The 14,897-nt window shown below is 41.6% G+C and overlaps 1 protein-coding gene across 2 annotated transcripts in view; it reads left to right on the forward strand.

Annotated features, from left to right (window-relative positions):
• Positions 1 to 9,382: 9,382 nt before the first annotated feature.
• Positions 9,383 to 14,897, forward strand: part of Ankrd13c (ankyrin repeat domain 13C) — a 49,355-nt gene continuing 43,840 nt past the window's right edge. Inside the window, exon 1 of one of the 2 annotated variants that reach the window (XM_034500671.2) lies at positions 9,383 to 10,108. In XM_034500671.2, coding sequence (XP_034356562.1) covers positions 9,682 to 10,108 — 427 coding nt within the window. In that variant the 5' untranslated portion in view covers positions 9,383 to 9,681. The remainder of the gene's footprint in view (positions 10,109 to 14,897) is intronic. The other variant, XM_034500672.2, reaches the window with a different exon arrangement.

A 14,897-nucleotide genomic window follows, 5' to 3' on the forward strand; every position in this document is an offset into this window, starting at 1 on the left:
TCCTTTTTTTTTTCTCTTTCTGTATGTGTCTGAGTGCATGTATGTGCATAATGTGTGTGGTGTCTGAGGAGTCCAGAAGAGTCTGTCGGAGTGTAACTGCCTGGAGCTGGAGTTACTGGTGGTTGTGAGCACCTACTGTGGGTGCTGGGAACAAAAATCTAGTCTTCTGCAAGAGCAGCAAGCGATCTTTGTTGAGTTACTCCTCCAGCTCCAAAATGAAGTTGTTTACCACAACAAAGAACTATATAAAAGATAAACTCACCCACTACCCAGTGGTTCCTGAGTGTATTTTTTTTTTTTTTGAGAGGCTGGAAAAGCAGAGGACAGTGGGCGTAGGGAGAGTTAATTCCAATAAAGTTACCAAAGATGAGAAGGCCCTTCCTCAAAGTAATCCATGACAGACTTATCAACAGCTTAAAAGCACCTTTTCCTCATCTTACCCTGGGAACTAGAAACAGGCACTTGCCAGCCATTAAATTGGTCCTAAGAATATTCAATAAGACATTTTTTTTTTTAAAAAAAAGCAAAACAGTTTTCATGTTCTGTGAGGGCTTGATGGTCACACACCGCATTCTCTCTGCACTAATTTTCCCCATTCCAAACTTCACTCCATTAGAGGTCATAAGAGCTGGGCTGCTGATAGAGTGAATCTTGGTCAAGGCATAGAGTCCTGTATAGTCCCAGAGTGCACACACAGTAATCAGGTGGAAGCCTTTCCAAAAACAAAGGTTTATGAATCACTTCCATGACGAGCTATCTATCTATCTATCTATCTATCTATCTATCTATCTGACTTGTTTTAACAAAAGTTTTTGGTCTTTTTTTTTAAGTGCTATAGTAATACTTAGTGATTATTAAACACACTGATAAGTAGACCAGAACATTTATTCATTTAATTCTTATAATACCACCAGAGATAGAAATTACTGTAATTCTCATCTTATGGATAAATATTGTACCTTGCTACTAAGGTTGTAGTCTACCATGTCTGGACAGCTTTCCTGAGCTTGGTGCAAAATGGAAGACTCCATTTTGTTAGCAGCGCTTCCTTTTTTTTTGCCCAATCTGGGGAGCCTGACCTCCCAATACCTGAGGAATTATCACATAATCTTTGGTGAAATTACAGTTAAACTTCCTGGAATGCTCCTCCATGCAAATGAGGTGTCTCCAGAACTTTAAGCTTTAGCCAATGAAACTTCACCCTAAGAAGAATCCCTTTCTACTCTCTAAGGTTTATGTATATAACCTTTGTGAGCAGCTTGAATGCTCACAAGCTGTTTCATTGAATAGGTCTCTCCCACCCACATTGGGATCTAGCTGACTTACCTGTTCAAGACTTCACTTCTTCCTTCTCTGCCTGATGTTCAGCAGTACCCGGAAACCCCGAGAGAGGAAGTGAAAAATGGAACAACAGAGAAGGAAACAGAAGCAGCAGCTCAGATAACCTACTTGAGGTGAGTTACTCTGAGCCTGAGAAGACAATGACTGTGTTTCAATTCCCCACTGTCAGACTGCCTTGCCCTTTGAGACTAAACTGTGTAGAGGGAATATCTTGTGTACTACATAGAGTCATCACCTGTCCATTAAAAAGCCTATAGTCTATGTCCTAGGCAGGAAAGAGAGGCAGGACATCTGGCAGAGAGAAAGGTTCAGGCACGGAAGATTGGGTGGGAAGATGTGAGAAGGATGCATGGTGCCTGAGCACAGGTAACCAGTCATGTGGCAAAATGTAGGTTAAAATAAATGGGATATTTTAAGTTAGATCTAGTCAGGGAAGAGCCTAGCTATATGGCCAAGGTATTTGTAAATATATTTTGAGTCTGAGTTATTTCTGGGAGCATGGGGTTGGGAGGAAGAACCAGGGCCTAACTTCTACAAAACTGTTGTGACATCTTGGATCTGACCTGATCTGATTATTAGGAACTGTAAAAAGTCCTTCCAGAATCTGATGTATAATTCTCTATTAGGTCATCTGAAGGTCATAACAGAATTTCTCCTATACCATAAGATGAGATGTCAACCTTTTAGTTTTGGGACATTTAATTATTCCATTATTTGGAACATATTGATAAATTTCTTTATAATGGGTTCTTCTATTTATAGTTACTAGTTTTCATCAGTGGCTGGGGCTCTTTTTTATTTGGTTGTCAAGTTTACCAACAGGGCTGCTGAATCTATTTGATTTTAGGCACATTGTCTACTTCTGGGGGCATTTGGTTCAAGAAGAGTTCTTGATGTATGCTATATATTCCTTCTACAGGAGGGCTCACATTTCTGTATGGGGAACTTATAAATAGACACACGCTGAGAAGGCTAGGCTGACTCCATGACAGGCTTCAAATTGACAGTTCAGGAGATGAGGCCTAAATCTCTCTTTCCAAGAACTGCCCAAGTCCAGGCAACCCCAGGCCTCGGAAGTGGCCCTGCCACCTGGCCTGAGGCAAGGACAATCGGAGAGCAGCAGTTTCCAAACTTCCTCAGCAGCAGTTTCCAGACCTTCCCAGCAACAGTTTCCAGCCCCCCACGTCCCAGTAATGGTTCTGGAATGTTACTAGAGATGAAGCAAGATAAAGGTCACCTAACCCCGGAATTCCCTAAAATTGCTTTAAAATCAGGCCTGTGAGCTCTCTTGGTTGTCTATCTTGGTAATGAGAGACCCCAGCATGCTGGACTTCTGCAGAATAAAACACTCTTCCCATTTAGATACTATTTGAGTCCAAGGCATCATTCTTCAGCGAATCATGGACGCTTACAATGATTAATAGATAGGATATACCTCTGTATTAGTACCTATGTATATATTAAAATAAAGATTATTACTGTTATATTTGTCCTTTTATACTCAAACTATTCTCGCTGTCTTTCTCTCTGTCTCTGACTCTCTGTCTCTTTTGATCTACCCCCCCCCCCCCCCCGTGTGTGTGTGTTTCTGACATTTATCTTTCCTTTGGCCTCTTTAACATGGCATCATCAGGTTCTTGGCACCTTTTCTTCCTCTTTCTTCAGATCGATGTGTTTTATCTGTCTCAAAGGAGTTGCTGTCTTCAAAAACTTTAAGCACCAATGGGCTCTGTGGTTTCTGTGCCTCTCGTATTTCTACTCATGTCTTGCGAGAAGTCAGACTAAACCACTGAATGGAAATATTAGAAAGAAAAGTGTTGACCACAGGAAGGAAGTGGAAGCAGACACAGAGAAACACAGGTCGAGGGAGTAGTGTGTGGAGAAGGGATTTGTTGTATCAGTTTTTTTTTTCTTCACTTTTCAGAGAACTGGTGTGGGTGCTGGGAGATTTTGAAGAGGCCAACCTCACTAGTGGAAGATCTAGGGAAGTTCTACAACCAAAATGCTTTTAGACCCACCTCAACAATATGGAAGATAGAAAACTATATTCTAGATGGTTGCAACAGCCTGAAATATAAACCCATACAAAGGGAGGAAGGACGTAGCCTAATCTTGCAGCAATGTTCACATTAGAAGTTAACACTATGCAAGGAGAACTGAGTGAGAGCATTAGCCACCACTCTTAATTGTACAGTTGATGAGTGTATAAAATATAACACAAGAGATTTTCAAAAATTATTTTCTGCAGTACTTCTGAACAAGAAAGAATGTGGTGATATTATTGCTTTTATTACATGAAGATACTAGCTCAAGAGTTACATGCTTTGTCTCTGACTTATGATGTTTTCAGAAACAAAAGGGTCACATATATGTTAATGATTCTACAAGTTGATTGCTATCAATTAACATTTTTTTAAAGAAAATTGGAATGTTGCAGATCCAGAGACAAATTATTTGGTCCCTGTCTTAGTTACAGTTTATTCCTGTGAAGAGACATCATGATCATGGTAACTCTTAATTGGGACTGGCTTACAGGTTCAGAAGTTTTGTCAGTTATCATCATGGTAAGAAGTACAACAAGCATACAGGTAGACATGGTGTCGGAGAAGGAGCAGAGAGTTCTACATCCAGATCAGCAGCAGGGAGAAGACAGAGACACTTGGCCTAGTTTGAACATTTGAAACCTCAAAGCCCACCCCTAGTGACACATTTCTTTTAATAAGGCCACACCTACTCCAAAAAGGCCACACCTCCTATTAGTTCCATTCTCTGGTGACCAAGCATTCAAACACATGACTCTAATAGGAGGCCATTCCTTCTCAAACCACCACAGTCCTCTTAACAGCTGTTCATTGTCCACCTCTGGTAATTATCAGGCAAAGCCTTTGGAATGTATAGATTTAGCAGATGACTAGCTTTGGTTAATCACAAAGCAGAGCAAGCCATCAGTCAACCTCCACACCTCAAAGTAGCGCTCCCCTTACTTTGCTATAACTGCCTACTGGATGTCTCCATCAACATATTCAAGTGAATGCACAGATTTATGACTTTCTTTTGTTTTGCATCTCTGAAAGTCCATCCATATTGTTAGAACCTGCCATTCAGAGCAACCCAAACTGATGTTCTCACTAAGGCTCAGAGCAACTCTTTCCTATCCCCTTCTAGGTGAGAACTGTGTTTTGCATCAACAGGTTAATTGATAAACCAGCCTGCCTGGTTTCAGAAAGCCATTTTACATGAGATAAATCTTAGTAAATCTTAAATGAGATTTATTACTGTTTATGAACAATCTGTTTCTGAAGGATTGGGCTATACTTGTAATTTTAACACAAATGGTTCTGTATTGCCTGTTCCAGGAATTGCAACTATGTATTTGTAACAAACACCTTTAATTCCATGAGGCAGAGGCAGGAGAATCTTCTGTGATTTTGAGGAGGACATCCTGGTTCACAGAGTGAGTTCCAAAACAGCCAGGGCTACACAGAGAAACCCTATTTTAACAAACAAACAAACAAACAAACCAAAAAGATTATTATGGCCATTTGTTATTACTACCTTGTTATGACTGCCTTGTTGAGACCACCTTGCAAACAGGTTTTTGTTTCAAGAGTTTTTTTTTTTATGGCCAACGTACTATGCTTATGTTCTGCTCCTGTAACCCTACCTATTTGCCTTCTAAATCCCTCATTTGGAAACCCCCTGAACTATAAAGAACCCTTATCTTACCGATGTCCAATTTTGATCTTTGAAGCTCACCTTTAAGGGAAGACAGCCCAGGAACACAAATTTTAAAAAGCTTGCTTTAATTAATTGCTTGCTTTAATAAATTTGGCCATGATAATTTGAATCAATGGTCTTTCTCCTTTCATCTGTGAAATTAATATTATACAGATACATACATTTCTCATAAAAGTCAGAAATACTTGTTTTTAGAATAATATTTATCTGGTCTAGTCTGTGTGTCTATGAACATATAAGGCCTTTGCAAAACTTTGTTTAAAAATAGTTGATAGAAGGCTGGTGGGATGGCTCAGAAAGTAGAGATCCATGCTTTAAGCTTGGCAACCTCAGTTTGATCCCTGGAATATGCCTGATGGAAGGGGAGAGAGAACCAGTTATCTTTCCACCTTTATTTGTGCAGTTATGAAAAAACCCATAAATAAAACCTTTGTGTATGTGGGTTTGAACTCAGTTCACCAGCCTTAGTGGCAAGTGCCTTTATCTGCTGAGTCATCTCACTGGCTTTTAACCATACCAGAAGGAAATTAAGAAGTGCTACTCTGAAAAAAACAGATGATTTTGTGTCATAAGTTCAGTGCTTGGGTTATGGATTGGATGTTCTATCATCAATATCTGACTGAAAAGTAAAAATGTTTGTGAAGTTAGAGTTCAGCTCACATCCAGACATTTTAAAGGTCATATTCAACTGAAAGCAAAACACTATGCTAACTGTATCCCTCTTTCCTTCTCTTCTTATCCCAGGAGTTCCTTCCTTTCCTCCTCTATGTATGGGTGCTAAAGTCTGCTGCTGATTTTTGGAGTTTGTCTCTGCATCCCTCTGAGCTAATCCCTTTTATGAAATAGTTCTATTATCCTAAGAGCGTGGCCATGCCTTCTACTGAAGAGACTAGTCCAATTGGCCAACACTAATTAGGTCACCCACTTCCCCACCCAGGAAGCTGAGTGTGCTACTGCTTCCTTCTACCTTGATGGAGATTGACCTGAAGAGTCCATCCAGGGTTAGGACTGGCTGAGGAGTTCACCAGGAAGAACACCAGTGTGGGATTTGAAGGGCTACTCGTTAGAACTGGTCTGAGTTTGTTGTGTAAGTTATTACATGCTTTCAAGGCAGTTTTAATTGAAGGGGTCCTTTACTCTGGAGCCTCCCAATATCTAAGAGTCAAGAATTGATTCCAGCACCAGGAGCTACCATATGGTTTAAGAGATTGGTGTGTGTGTGTGTGTGTGTGTGTGTGTGTGTGTGTGTGTGTGTAGAGTTAGTTCATGGAAACCCTTTGAATTATGTAAATAATTGTGAATGATCACAATTAGCTTACTGCTAAGATACTTAAATGTGACACTCTCAAGAAGGCCATTTGGGCACTTTTCCTAAGTGTTTCTCTTTTTGTTTTCAAACAAGTTAGACTCTTCTTAGTAAATTTAAGTTCTGCTTTAACTGGCTGGCCCAGTTTTAGGAGAGCAGAGATCTTTTCAAAGCACACCCAAGGGTGCTGCAGGTACCAGCAGTGGAGCTCTGTGTCTGGTCCCTGACACTGCAATGCTAAGTATGGCTCTCTACTCACAGAACTCAAAGGACAAGAATATGAAGGAGGCACGTGGAAATTGTAATGGAGAATGAGGAAGGAGGAGAGAGAGAGAGGAATAATTCAGAAGGCTGTGTTGCTCTAGGAGAGATTTCCAGCAAGGATCCTAATGTCTTTTCCTGCTGCAAACTCTCATCACTAATTTTTGGAATAGATTTTCTGGGAGCATAATATGAATCATAAAGCATATCAAAGTTGTTTCAGAATTTTATAAAAAACAAACTTGTGCATATATATTTATCTTTATTAGGTCTTTAAGAAACAAGATCTAGTAGTAGACGTCAAATAATTTTTAGCCAGTAATGAGAATTAAATGTTTTATCTGCAGCAAGTGTAATAAAATTAGAAAGAAATTGCTCATTTCATCTGGTTGCAAAGCACGGATACTGTTAATGCTTATACAATTGTGGTTTGTGAATGACATTCAGAATAAAAGGAGATACTAAATTTCATGTTAGCATGAAGATCAATGTAATTTCCTGACCCAAAATTTTATGCCAAGTTAACAAAAAACCACTGTGCAGTGAAGAGAAAAAATAAGAACTAATTCTGAAATGAAAATGAGAGCTGGATATTCAAATAGTGCAAGGAAAGGCACAGAGGCTTGCTAGGGTGTAAAAGTCAACTTAAGAGTTGGCGGAGTGGGGTTGGAGAGATGACTTAGCAGTCAGCAGGTCTTCCAGAGGTCCCAAGTTCCATTCCCAGCAAACCACAGGGTGGTTCACAACCATCTGCAATGGTATCTGACGCCCTCTTCTGGTGAGCAGGTGTACATGCAGCTAGAGCTCTCATACACATAAAGTAAAAAACAAAACCAATAAAACAACACAAGGGAGTGGGGAGAGTGGGCTTTCATAAGTTCTTTAAAACCTCTTTCAGACATTACTTCTTCCACAAAGACTTTAAAAAATAATTTTATTTATTTTTATTTTATGTGATTGGTGTTTTGCCCAAATGTACATCTGTGTGAAGGTGTTAGATCTCCTGAAACTGCTGGAGCCACAGAAAGTTGTAAGCTGTCATGTGGGTGCTCGAAGTTGAACCCCAGGTCCTCTGAAAAAACAACCACTCCTCTCAACTGCTGATCCACCTCTCCAACCCCTCCACAAAGACTTTCTGAAATTTGATTTCTGTAGCAATTCAGACTAATAATTTCCCCTCTTGTGTTATATTGGGATGTTACAAAATCTCAGAGCTTACATTTTTCTTGTACTAGGTATTTTTGATATTACTCATATTTTGATGTCACTTCCCATTACATACTGTAAGCTTTTAAACCTTAAAGGAATGAATATGTTTGTTTTCTGAGAACAGTCACTTGCTGTGACCTTCCTGTCTTTCCTTCCCAAGTGTGGGATTACAAGCATACACCACCACAATAGTCTAAATTTAAAAAATGTTTATGGTATTTTACTGGAAGAACACTTAGGCGTTTTTACAGCCATTAAGAAGTAGCAGCCAATAATTAGGTATATGACTCTGGCTGTCTACCTACTATTAATTATTTTGTGTGTGTGGGTATGCATCAGAAGACAACGTTTTGGATTAGGTTCTCTTCTTCCACCATGGGTCCCAGGGACTGAACACTTGGTGGCAAGTCATCTCACTGGCCCGTCTACTAATTTTGGGACAACATTCACTCTGTAGATCAGGCTAGCCTTGAATCCATGTCATCTTTCTGACCTGCCTCAGCTTCTGGAGTGCTGAAATTTGTTGATGTGAACCACCATGTTCAGTTTAGGGTTCTAAATGTTCAGAATTTCAACACACACACACACACACACACGGTGCTTGATTCCCACTAATTATCTTGACTACTCATTCTTACGACGCTTTTGTTCTACACCATTTCATTTCTCACTCTTATTTGGGAGCATCCAGCCTAGAAGGTAGGGTTTGTACCTGTTGACCTCCTTCTGGGTTACTGTGTAATTCCTGAATCGGATCTAATCTCCATTTTCTACTTCCTAAGAATTTATGTTCAAATTTCCAAAATGTATAACTAACTCCCTGTGGACAAACACTAAGGACCTTCAACTCAATATGCTAAATTTGAACTCATTTTTAAAGAGTTTTAGTTAAGCCTTTTCCGGACTCACTGCATCACGGCGCATGCTTTCATCATCTCTCACCTGGAACACTGCCCACTTAGTTAAAATATGTATTCCACTTCCTCAAGTAAAGCATCCTCCACATACTTTAACTCTGACGTTTGTCCCAAATACTCTCAACTAACAACTGTTTGAAAATCCTCCTCTCAAGGTGTAATAAAGTCTTCCAAAGTCAGGACTTAAATTTCTCCAAAATCACCTTTCAGGTCTTCCAACCCTAAATTTACCTTTCCTCCCCTACAGCCTTGCCAGTCGAGACAAGTTCTAGCACAGGTTAGAGACCCAGGCAGATTCTTAGCCAGTGTTTATTGAATGATTGTCCAGCGCAGCTGAGTGACGTCACAACCGACATCCGGTGGTGTCTTCCGACGTCGCTCTGAGGGAGGTTCACAAACAGGGTTTCAGCCTTTAAGCTAGAGTTCGTAATTGTCGTTGACCTCCTTCTTTGCAAAGGCTCAGAGCACCAAGTCAGAGCTCTGAGTCTGGGTCTTCAGCCGCAGGGTCCAGGCCAGGGTGGAACCCTGTGAGAGGGGAGCGCGGGCGCTGCCCGGACACGGACGCGAGCGCAGGAGCGGCCCGCTAACACTTCGCGGCGTTTCCTTCGGAGCTCTCGCGAGAGGGACCGGGGAAAGATGGCTGCGCCGGGTCTTTCCGAGTGAGGAGGCGGCGGCGGCGGCGGCGGCGCCCGGCGTCCTGTGGTCGTGAGTTCTTGAGCTGCGGCTTTCCTCGTCCGAGACGAGGGCCGCCGCCTCCGGGAGATGCGCGTGTCGCGGACCCGCGGTCGCCCCGGGAGTTCATGCTGCGTGCTCGGCTCGCGGCCGCCGCTCTAATCGCCCGGCGCCGCCGCCGCGCCGGCTCGGCCCGCGGTGAGCCTCCCGGAGCCTGTCCCGCGCGCCGCGGCGGCGATGACCGGGGAGAAGATCCGCTCCCTGCGGAGGGACCACAAGCCCAGCAAAGAGGACGGGGACGTGCTGGAGCCCTGCGAGGAGGAGGCGACGGCCGCGCTCGGCGGTGTCTTCACCGGGGGTAGAAGCGGAGCGGGCGGCAGCGGCAAGGGCGGCAAGGCCTGCCATAAGATCTTCAGCCACCACCACCGGCTGCAGCTGAAGGCGCCCGCCGCGTTGGGCCCCGGAGTACCGGCCCCGCCGCAGCACAACGCAGTGACTGCCACCTGCCCAGCTCCGGCCTGCCTGGGCAGCAACCCCGCTTTGGTCGCTGACGGAGGCAGCTGCCCCTCTCTCTACCCGGTGCACGAGTGCGTCTTTAAGGGGGACGTGAGGAGACTGTCGTCGCTCATCCGCACGCACAATATCGGACAGAAAGATAATCACGGTGAGTTTTGCTGGCTTTGCCCGATTTCCGTCCCCCCCCCGGGGGGGGGGTGACTGTCGGCCTCGGGGTTCGGGACTCCTGGCGGAAAACCCGAGTCTTTGAGGTGCAGCGTGCCAAGGGTCAGGAGTTTGGGTCTTATGGGTGCCGAAAGGATTTTTTTTTTTCTTTCTTGTCCATCTGAGCATCCTGGAACAAATTGGCTTATCTCTGGCAGACTTTCCGTGAACCAAAACGTTAGGTTATCTCACATCCAGGCAGGTCGTCTTGGTTTTAGGGAATGTTTCCTTTCCCCTCTCTTCCTTCCTGGAGTTTTTAAACTTTGAACATGTGTATTCCCAGTCTTCATTACCCAGGTACGATACCCAAGTGCAGCTAGATGTGAGTTTTATCTGTCACTGTCCTCGTGCTGTAAATACTGGGTTTTTGAAAGCCACACAGAAATAGTGTCTGCATTTAATTTCCCAAAGCAGTTGAAGAGACTTCTGAGTAGCTGTTTGTTTTTGTTGCCTTTCCACACTAGGAACAATGTTTCATCTTGACTGAGACTAAAGACTGTACTGTAGTTTTCATTATAAAGTCTTAGCGACATGCTTGGTCGTGAACTACCGTATTGGTATCTACTTTTGGCCGCATCTTGTCAGGAGATTTTTGTTTTTTGTTTTTCCCTTTAAGCAACAAGGTGTTTTTGTTTTGTTTCTTTAGATTTATTTGCAGCTGGGGATTATATCTTACGCCTTTTGTAATGATAATTGTTGAAGTATTTTTCAACGTTTTATTAACAGGCCATTTTAAACGTAAAATATTGTTGCAGCTGTTTTTAACCTGACAATTATACATTAGGTAAACTGCTCAAGATGGTATTGTACATTAGTGCACAAAATGGTTTTGCACATTAATGCAATACCACCTGTGAAAATAAGCTTTCTGAATTTCATTGGTCTGTAGGTCTCTTATCTAAAATTAGAACAAAAATAGAAAATAAAAAAATTAATAGTTGTCTCTTGGTTCAGTTTTCTGTCTTTGTCTTCTGGATTTGTAATACTATCTATAGTCATAATGCCACCACCTATCGTTTATCATAAATACAAAAACACTCTGAAGCAGTCTCCAAGTTCTCATTTCTACTTTCAGTTTATTTTGCTCTGCTGTTGTAACAAGCACATTTGACTGTTACTGAGAATTAGATCTTGACTTAAACAGTTGAGTTGTATCCCTAGTGTTTTGGTTAGAAGGATGTAATTTAGACGTGGTCTAGTAGTAGCTATGTTTTATCTTTGCCTTTAGAACTTAGATACATGCTTCAAAGTTGCTTTGAAAATGGTCAGAACATACCCTTTGCCAGTTAATGAATGATCTTTAAGAGATGAGTGGATGTCATAGGAACCACTGAGATTTTGGAATTGCTGATTGTTGGGTTTCCAGTTCTGTATTTAGCATTTTATAAAAGCTAAATTCTTTCAGAGTAATTAGAATTCTATTACTTAAAGGATACTCCTGTCCTTTACCCACCAAAATTCACTTTTGAGTGAAATATTTGTATTTTATTTAGCTGCCTTTATATCACTTATGCTCAAAGCAGCTATGGGGTCCGGCCTGTAAAAAGTTCAACCATGCCTCTTCCTGGCGCACTGAGGGAAGAGGCACTGCTGTGCTCTCCTGTAGTTTGATAATGTCCCCGTTAAACTCTAAGATCAGTCTTTTTTTTTTTTTTTTTTTTTTTAAACCGAATTTATTTCTTTATGCCTGTATGTGGAGATCCACGGACAACTTGTGGGGAATTAAGTATCTTCATCATTGTGTAGGTCCCAGGATTGAATTGAACTCATGTTGTCTGGCTTGACAGTATCAATACCTAAAGAGCTTATCTTGTCTTTATCCTGTTCTATTGCTGCAGTGTAACTTTTACTGTAGCTGCCGACCCCCATTAAAATTTTTCTTTTAGATGTATTTTTATTTTATGTGCCTTTCTTTGTTTCGACCACTCTGGGGTTTCAAGCATGTGTTACCACCTCCAACTTTTTTTAAAAAAATTAATTATTTTATTTTTATGTGCATTGGTGTTCTGTCTGCATGTCTGTGCGAGGGTGTCAGATCTTGGAGTTATAGGCAATTGTGGGCTGCCATGTTGGTGCTAGGAATTGAACCTGGGTCCTCTGGAATTTAGTCAGTGCTATTAATGCTCTCAACTGCTGAGCAATCTCTCCAGCCCCCATACCCAACTTTCATATCAAGGACTCAAACTCGGGTCCTCAAGGTTGTTTAGCAGGCATTTTACTAGTTGAATCCAGCCCCATATTTTTACTTTTTTAATGGACTTTGTCAAATGATTTTCTTAAAAGGCTCTTAACTGAGTTTCTATCAAAAAAGATTCCAGAGGGTTACAAAACTTTGCTAAGGTTGCATATGCAATAGAAACCATCAGGCTACAATTAGAAATAATGACCTAGAAGTGGTGGCCCACGCCTTTATGTCTAGCATTCTTGGAGGCAGAGGCAGGAGGATCTCTGTGTCGAAGGCCAGTTTGGTCTACAGATTTCATTCCAGGGTGGACAGGGCTACACAGAGAAACCCTGTCTCAAAAAACAAACAAGCAGGGGGGGGGGGGAAGGAAAAAAGGAGAAAATGAAAGAAACATAATTAATGCCTGGAATTCCTAAGTTCATATCAACCTTTTCATGAATTTCTGCTGGTGGGGATGTGACCATTGCATTGCAGGAAAGTCAGTTTAACATTTGTTTTGTTTTGCAGTAGAGTCCTTTTGTGCATGTTTTTCACTTAGTATTTATAATAGAAGTTTGTACCCCCCCCCCCCCCCCCATTTATTTTTCTCAGCTATTAGGAGCCTTGTGGAAAGATTCTATCACTAGGTAGTTTTCAGTTTCTGCAGAACTTTTTCATGTTTTTAAATTTCTTTGTGGAATGGCATGAGTAAGTGCACTGGGTCATTCATCTACACCATAGCCTTTTAGAATCTTTGCAGGAGCTGTCATGTGCCCCTCATTTTCCAGTTAGTGCTATCTTCTATAGCCATTTGTCTTATGATATGCTCTGTGAAATGTTTCAGATGGTGCCTTAGGGTTTCCATTGCTGTGAAGAGACAACTGTGACCAAGACAGCTCTTTACAAACGACAACACTTAATTGGAGCTGGTTTACAGGTTCAGAGGTTTATTATCATCAAGGTGGGAGCATGGCAGCTATCCTGGCAGGCAAGGTGCTGGAGGAGTTGAAGTTCCACTCTTCTGCACTGGCATTGGTCAAGACTTTAAAGCCCATCCCCACAGTGATACACTTCCTCCAACAGGCTACACCTCTAACAGTACCATTCCCCAAGGGCAAAGCATATTCAAAGCACCACAGACGGTTTTTAAAACATAATAAATACTCAGTGTTTTAAATAAGTAGGTGAAAGCCCATAGTGACTTTCTGTTCAAGGAATCCCAGTCTGTTCATCTTCCCTGTGAGGATTGGCACCCTGCTCTGATCTTTTCTGGAACTGCAGTGCCTGGTCAGTCAGGGGTGGCCTTGCACAACTTCACAGTCCAAGACCAAAACAGGGCTGGAGAAGAGTCACCAGGGTTCAGAGGATTTGCTGCCTTTCGACAATACCTAGTGCAATTTCCAGCACATGTTTGGCTATTTACAGCCCCTTGCAGCTTCTGTTGCTGGGGGATCCATATAGCCTCCAAACACCTGAACGCATATGGTAAACCACCCCCCCCCACACACAAATGACAATTAAAAATCAAATATATTTTCAAAAAAACCTAAAGATTAAAAAGATTTTTATTCATTCATTGACTTATTTATTGTAGATAGGTCTACACTATGTAGCCTTGGCTGTCCTTAAATTCAGAGACCCACCTGCCTCTGTCTGCCTCTCAAGTGCTGGGATTAAGGACATGTGTCACTACACCTGGCCAGGTTTTATTACTTTTAGTTATTTGTCTGTTTGTCTTGTCTATCTATATGTGGGTATGTACATGTGAGTGCAGGTACCTATTGAGGCCAGAGGTATCATTTCCCCTGGAGCTTGAATTACAGTTCATTGTGAGCAGCCTGATGTAGGTGTTGGGAACCAAATTTGTGTTTTTTGGAAGAACAGCAGCAGCAAATACTCTTAACCACTGAGCCATCTCTCTAGCTAGATAAAATCGTTTTAATACCTTGTTTTCGAAAAGCAAGTGATCTGCTGTTACCCTGCCTTATCCCTTCTCACATTTATCTATGTCCCTGTCACCTATCTGTCCAATTTTTGAGACAGGTCTTATTGTGTACTCTGGGCTTTATCAGACTAAAGCTTGAGATTTTCCTGCCTCAGCTTCCCAAAAACAGTTTACAATTTTCTAACAGAGGGCTCTGTAGTTAATGTATCATTTTGCTGTAGTCTTTCCCTCTTGTTTTATGTGGAGAGCCTGTTGAGTTCTAGTCTGGTCACTACTTAAGTTTATTGTTCCTAGCTTCTTCAGTTTAGACTGATCTTTGGTAAACTTTTTGTTATGTATTGCTTTTTCCTTGATAAAATGTTAGTTTGAAGTACAGCTTCTAATTATGTTCAGAAGAACTATATACCGGGCTTATAAATAGAAGTTAAATATGACAAAATATCTTCATCTTATGTTCAAGTGTGCCAAATGATTCTTTGTGGATTATTTAGTAGCAGTTTTTGGAGAACAGGAGAGAGGTTATACCACATTAAAAGTACACAAAATTACTTATACTTTTATTATATCTTTATGTTTTTCTTTTTTCATTTTTTTTTTCAAGACAGGATTTCTCTGGGTAGAAAT

Source organism: Arvicanthis niloticus, chromosome 4 (assembly GCF_011762505.2).
Source record: "Arvicanthis niloticus isolate mArvNil1 chromosome 4, mArvNil1.pat.X, whole genome shotgun sequence".
In the NCBI taxonomy this organism is placed as follows: domain Eukaryota; kingdom Metazoa; phylum Chordata; class Mammalia; order Rodentia; family Muridae; genus Arvicanthis; species Arvicanthis niloticus.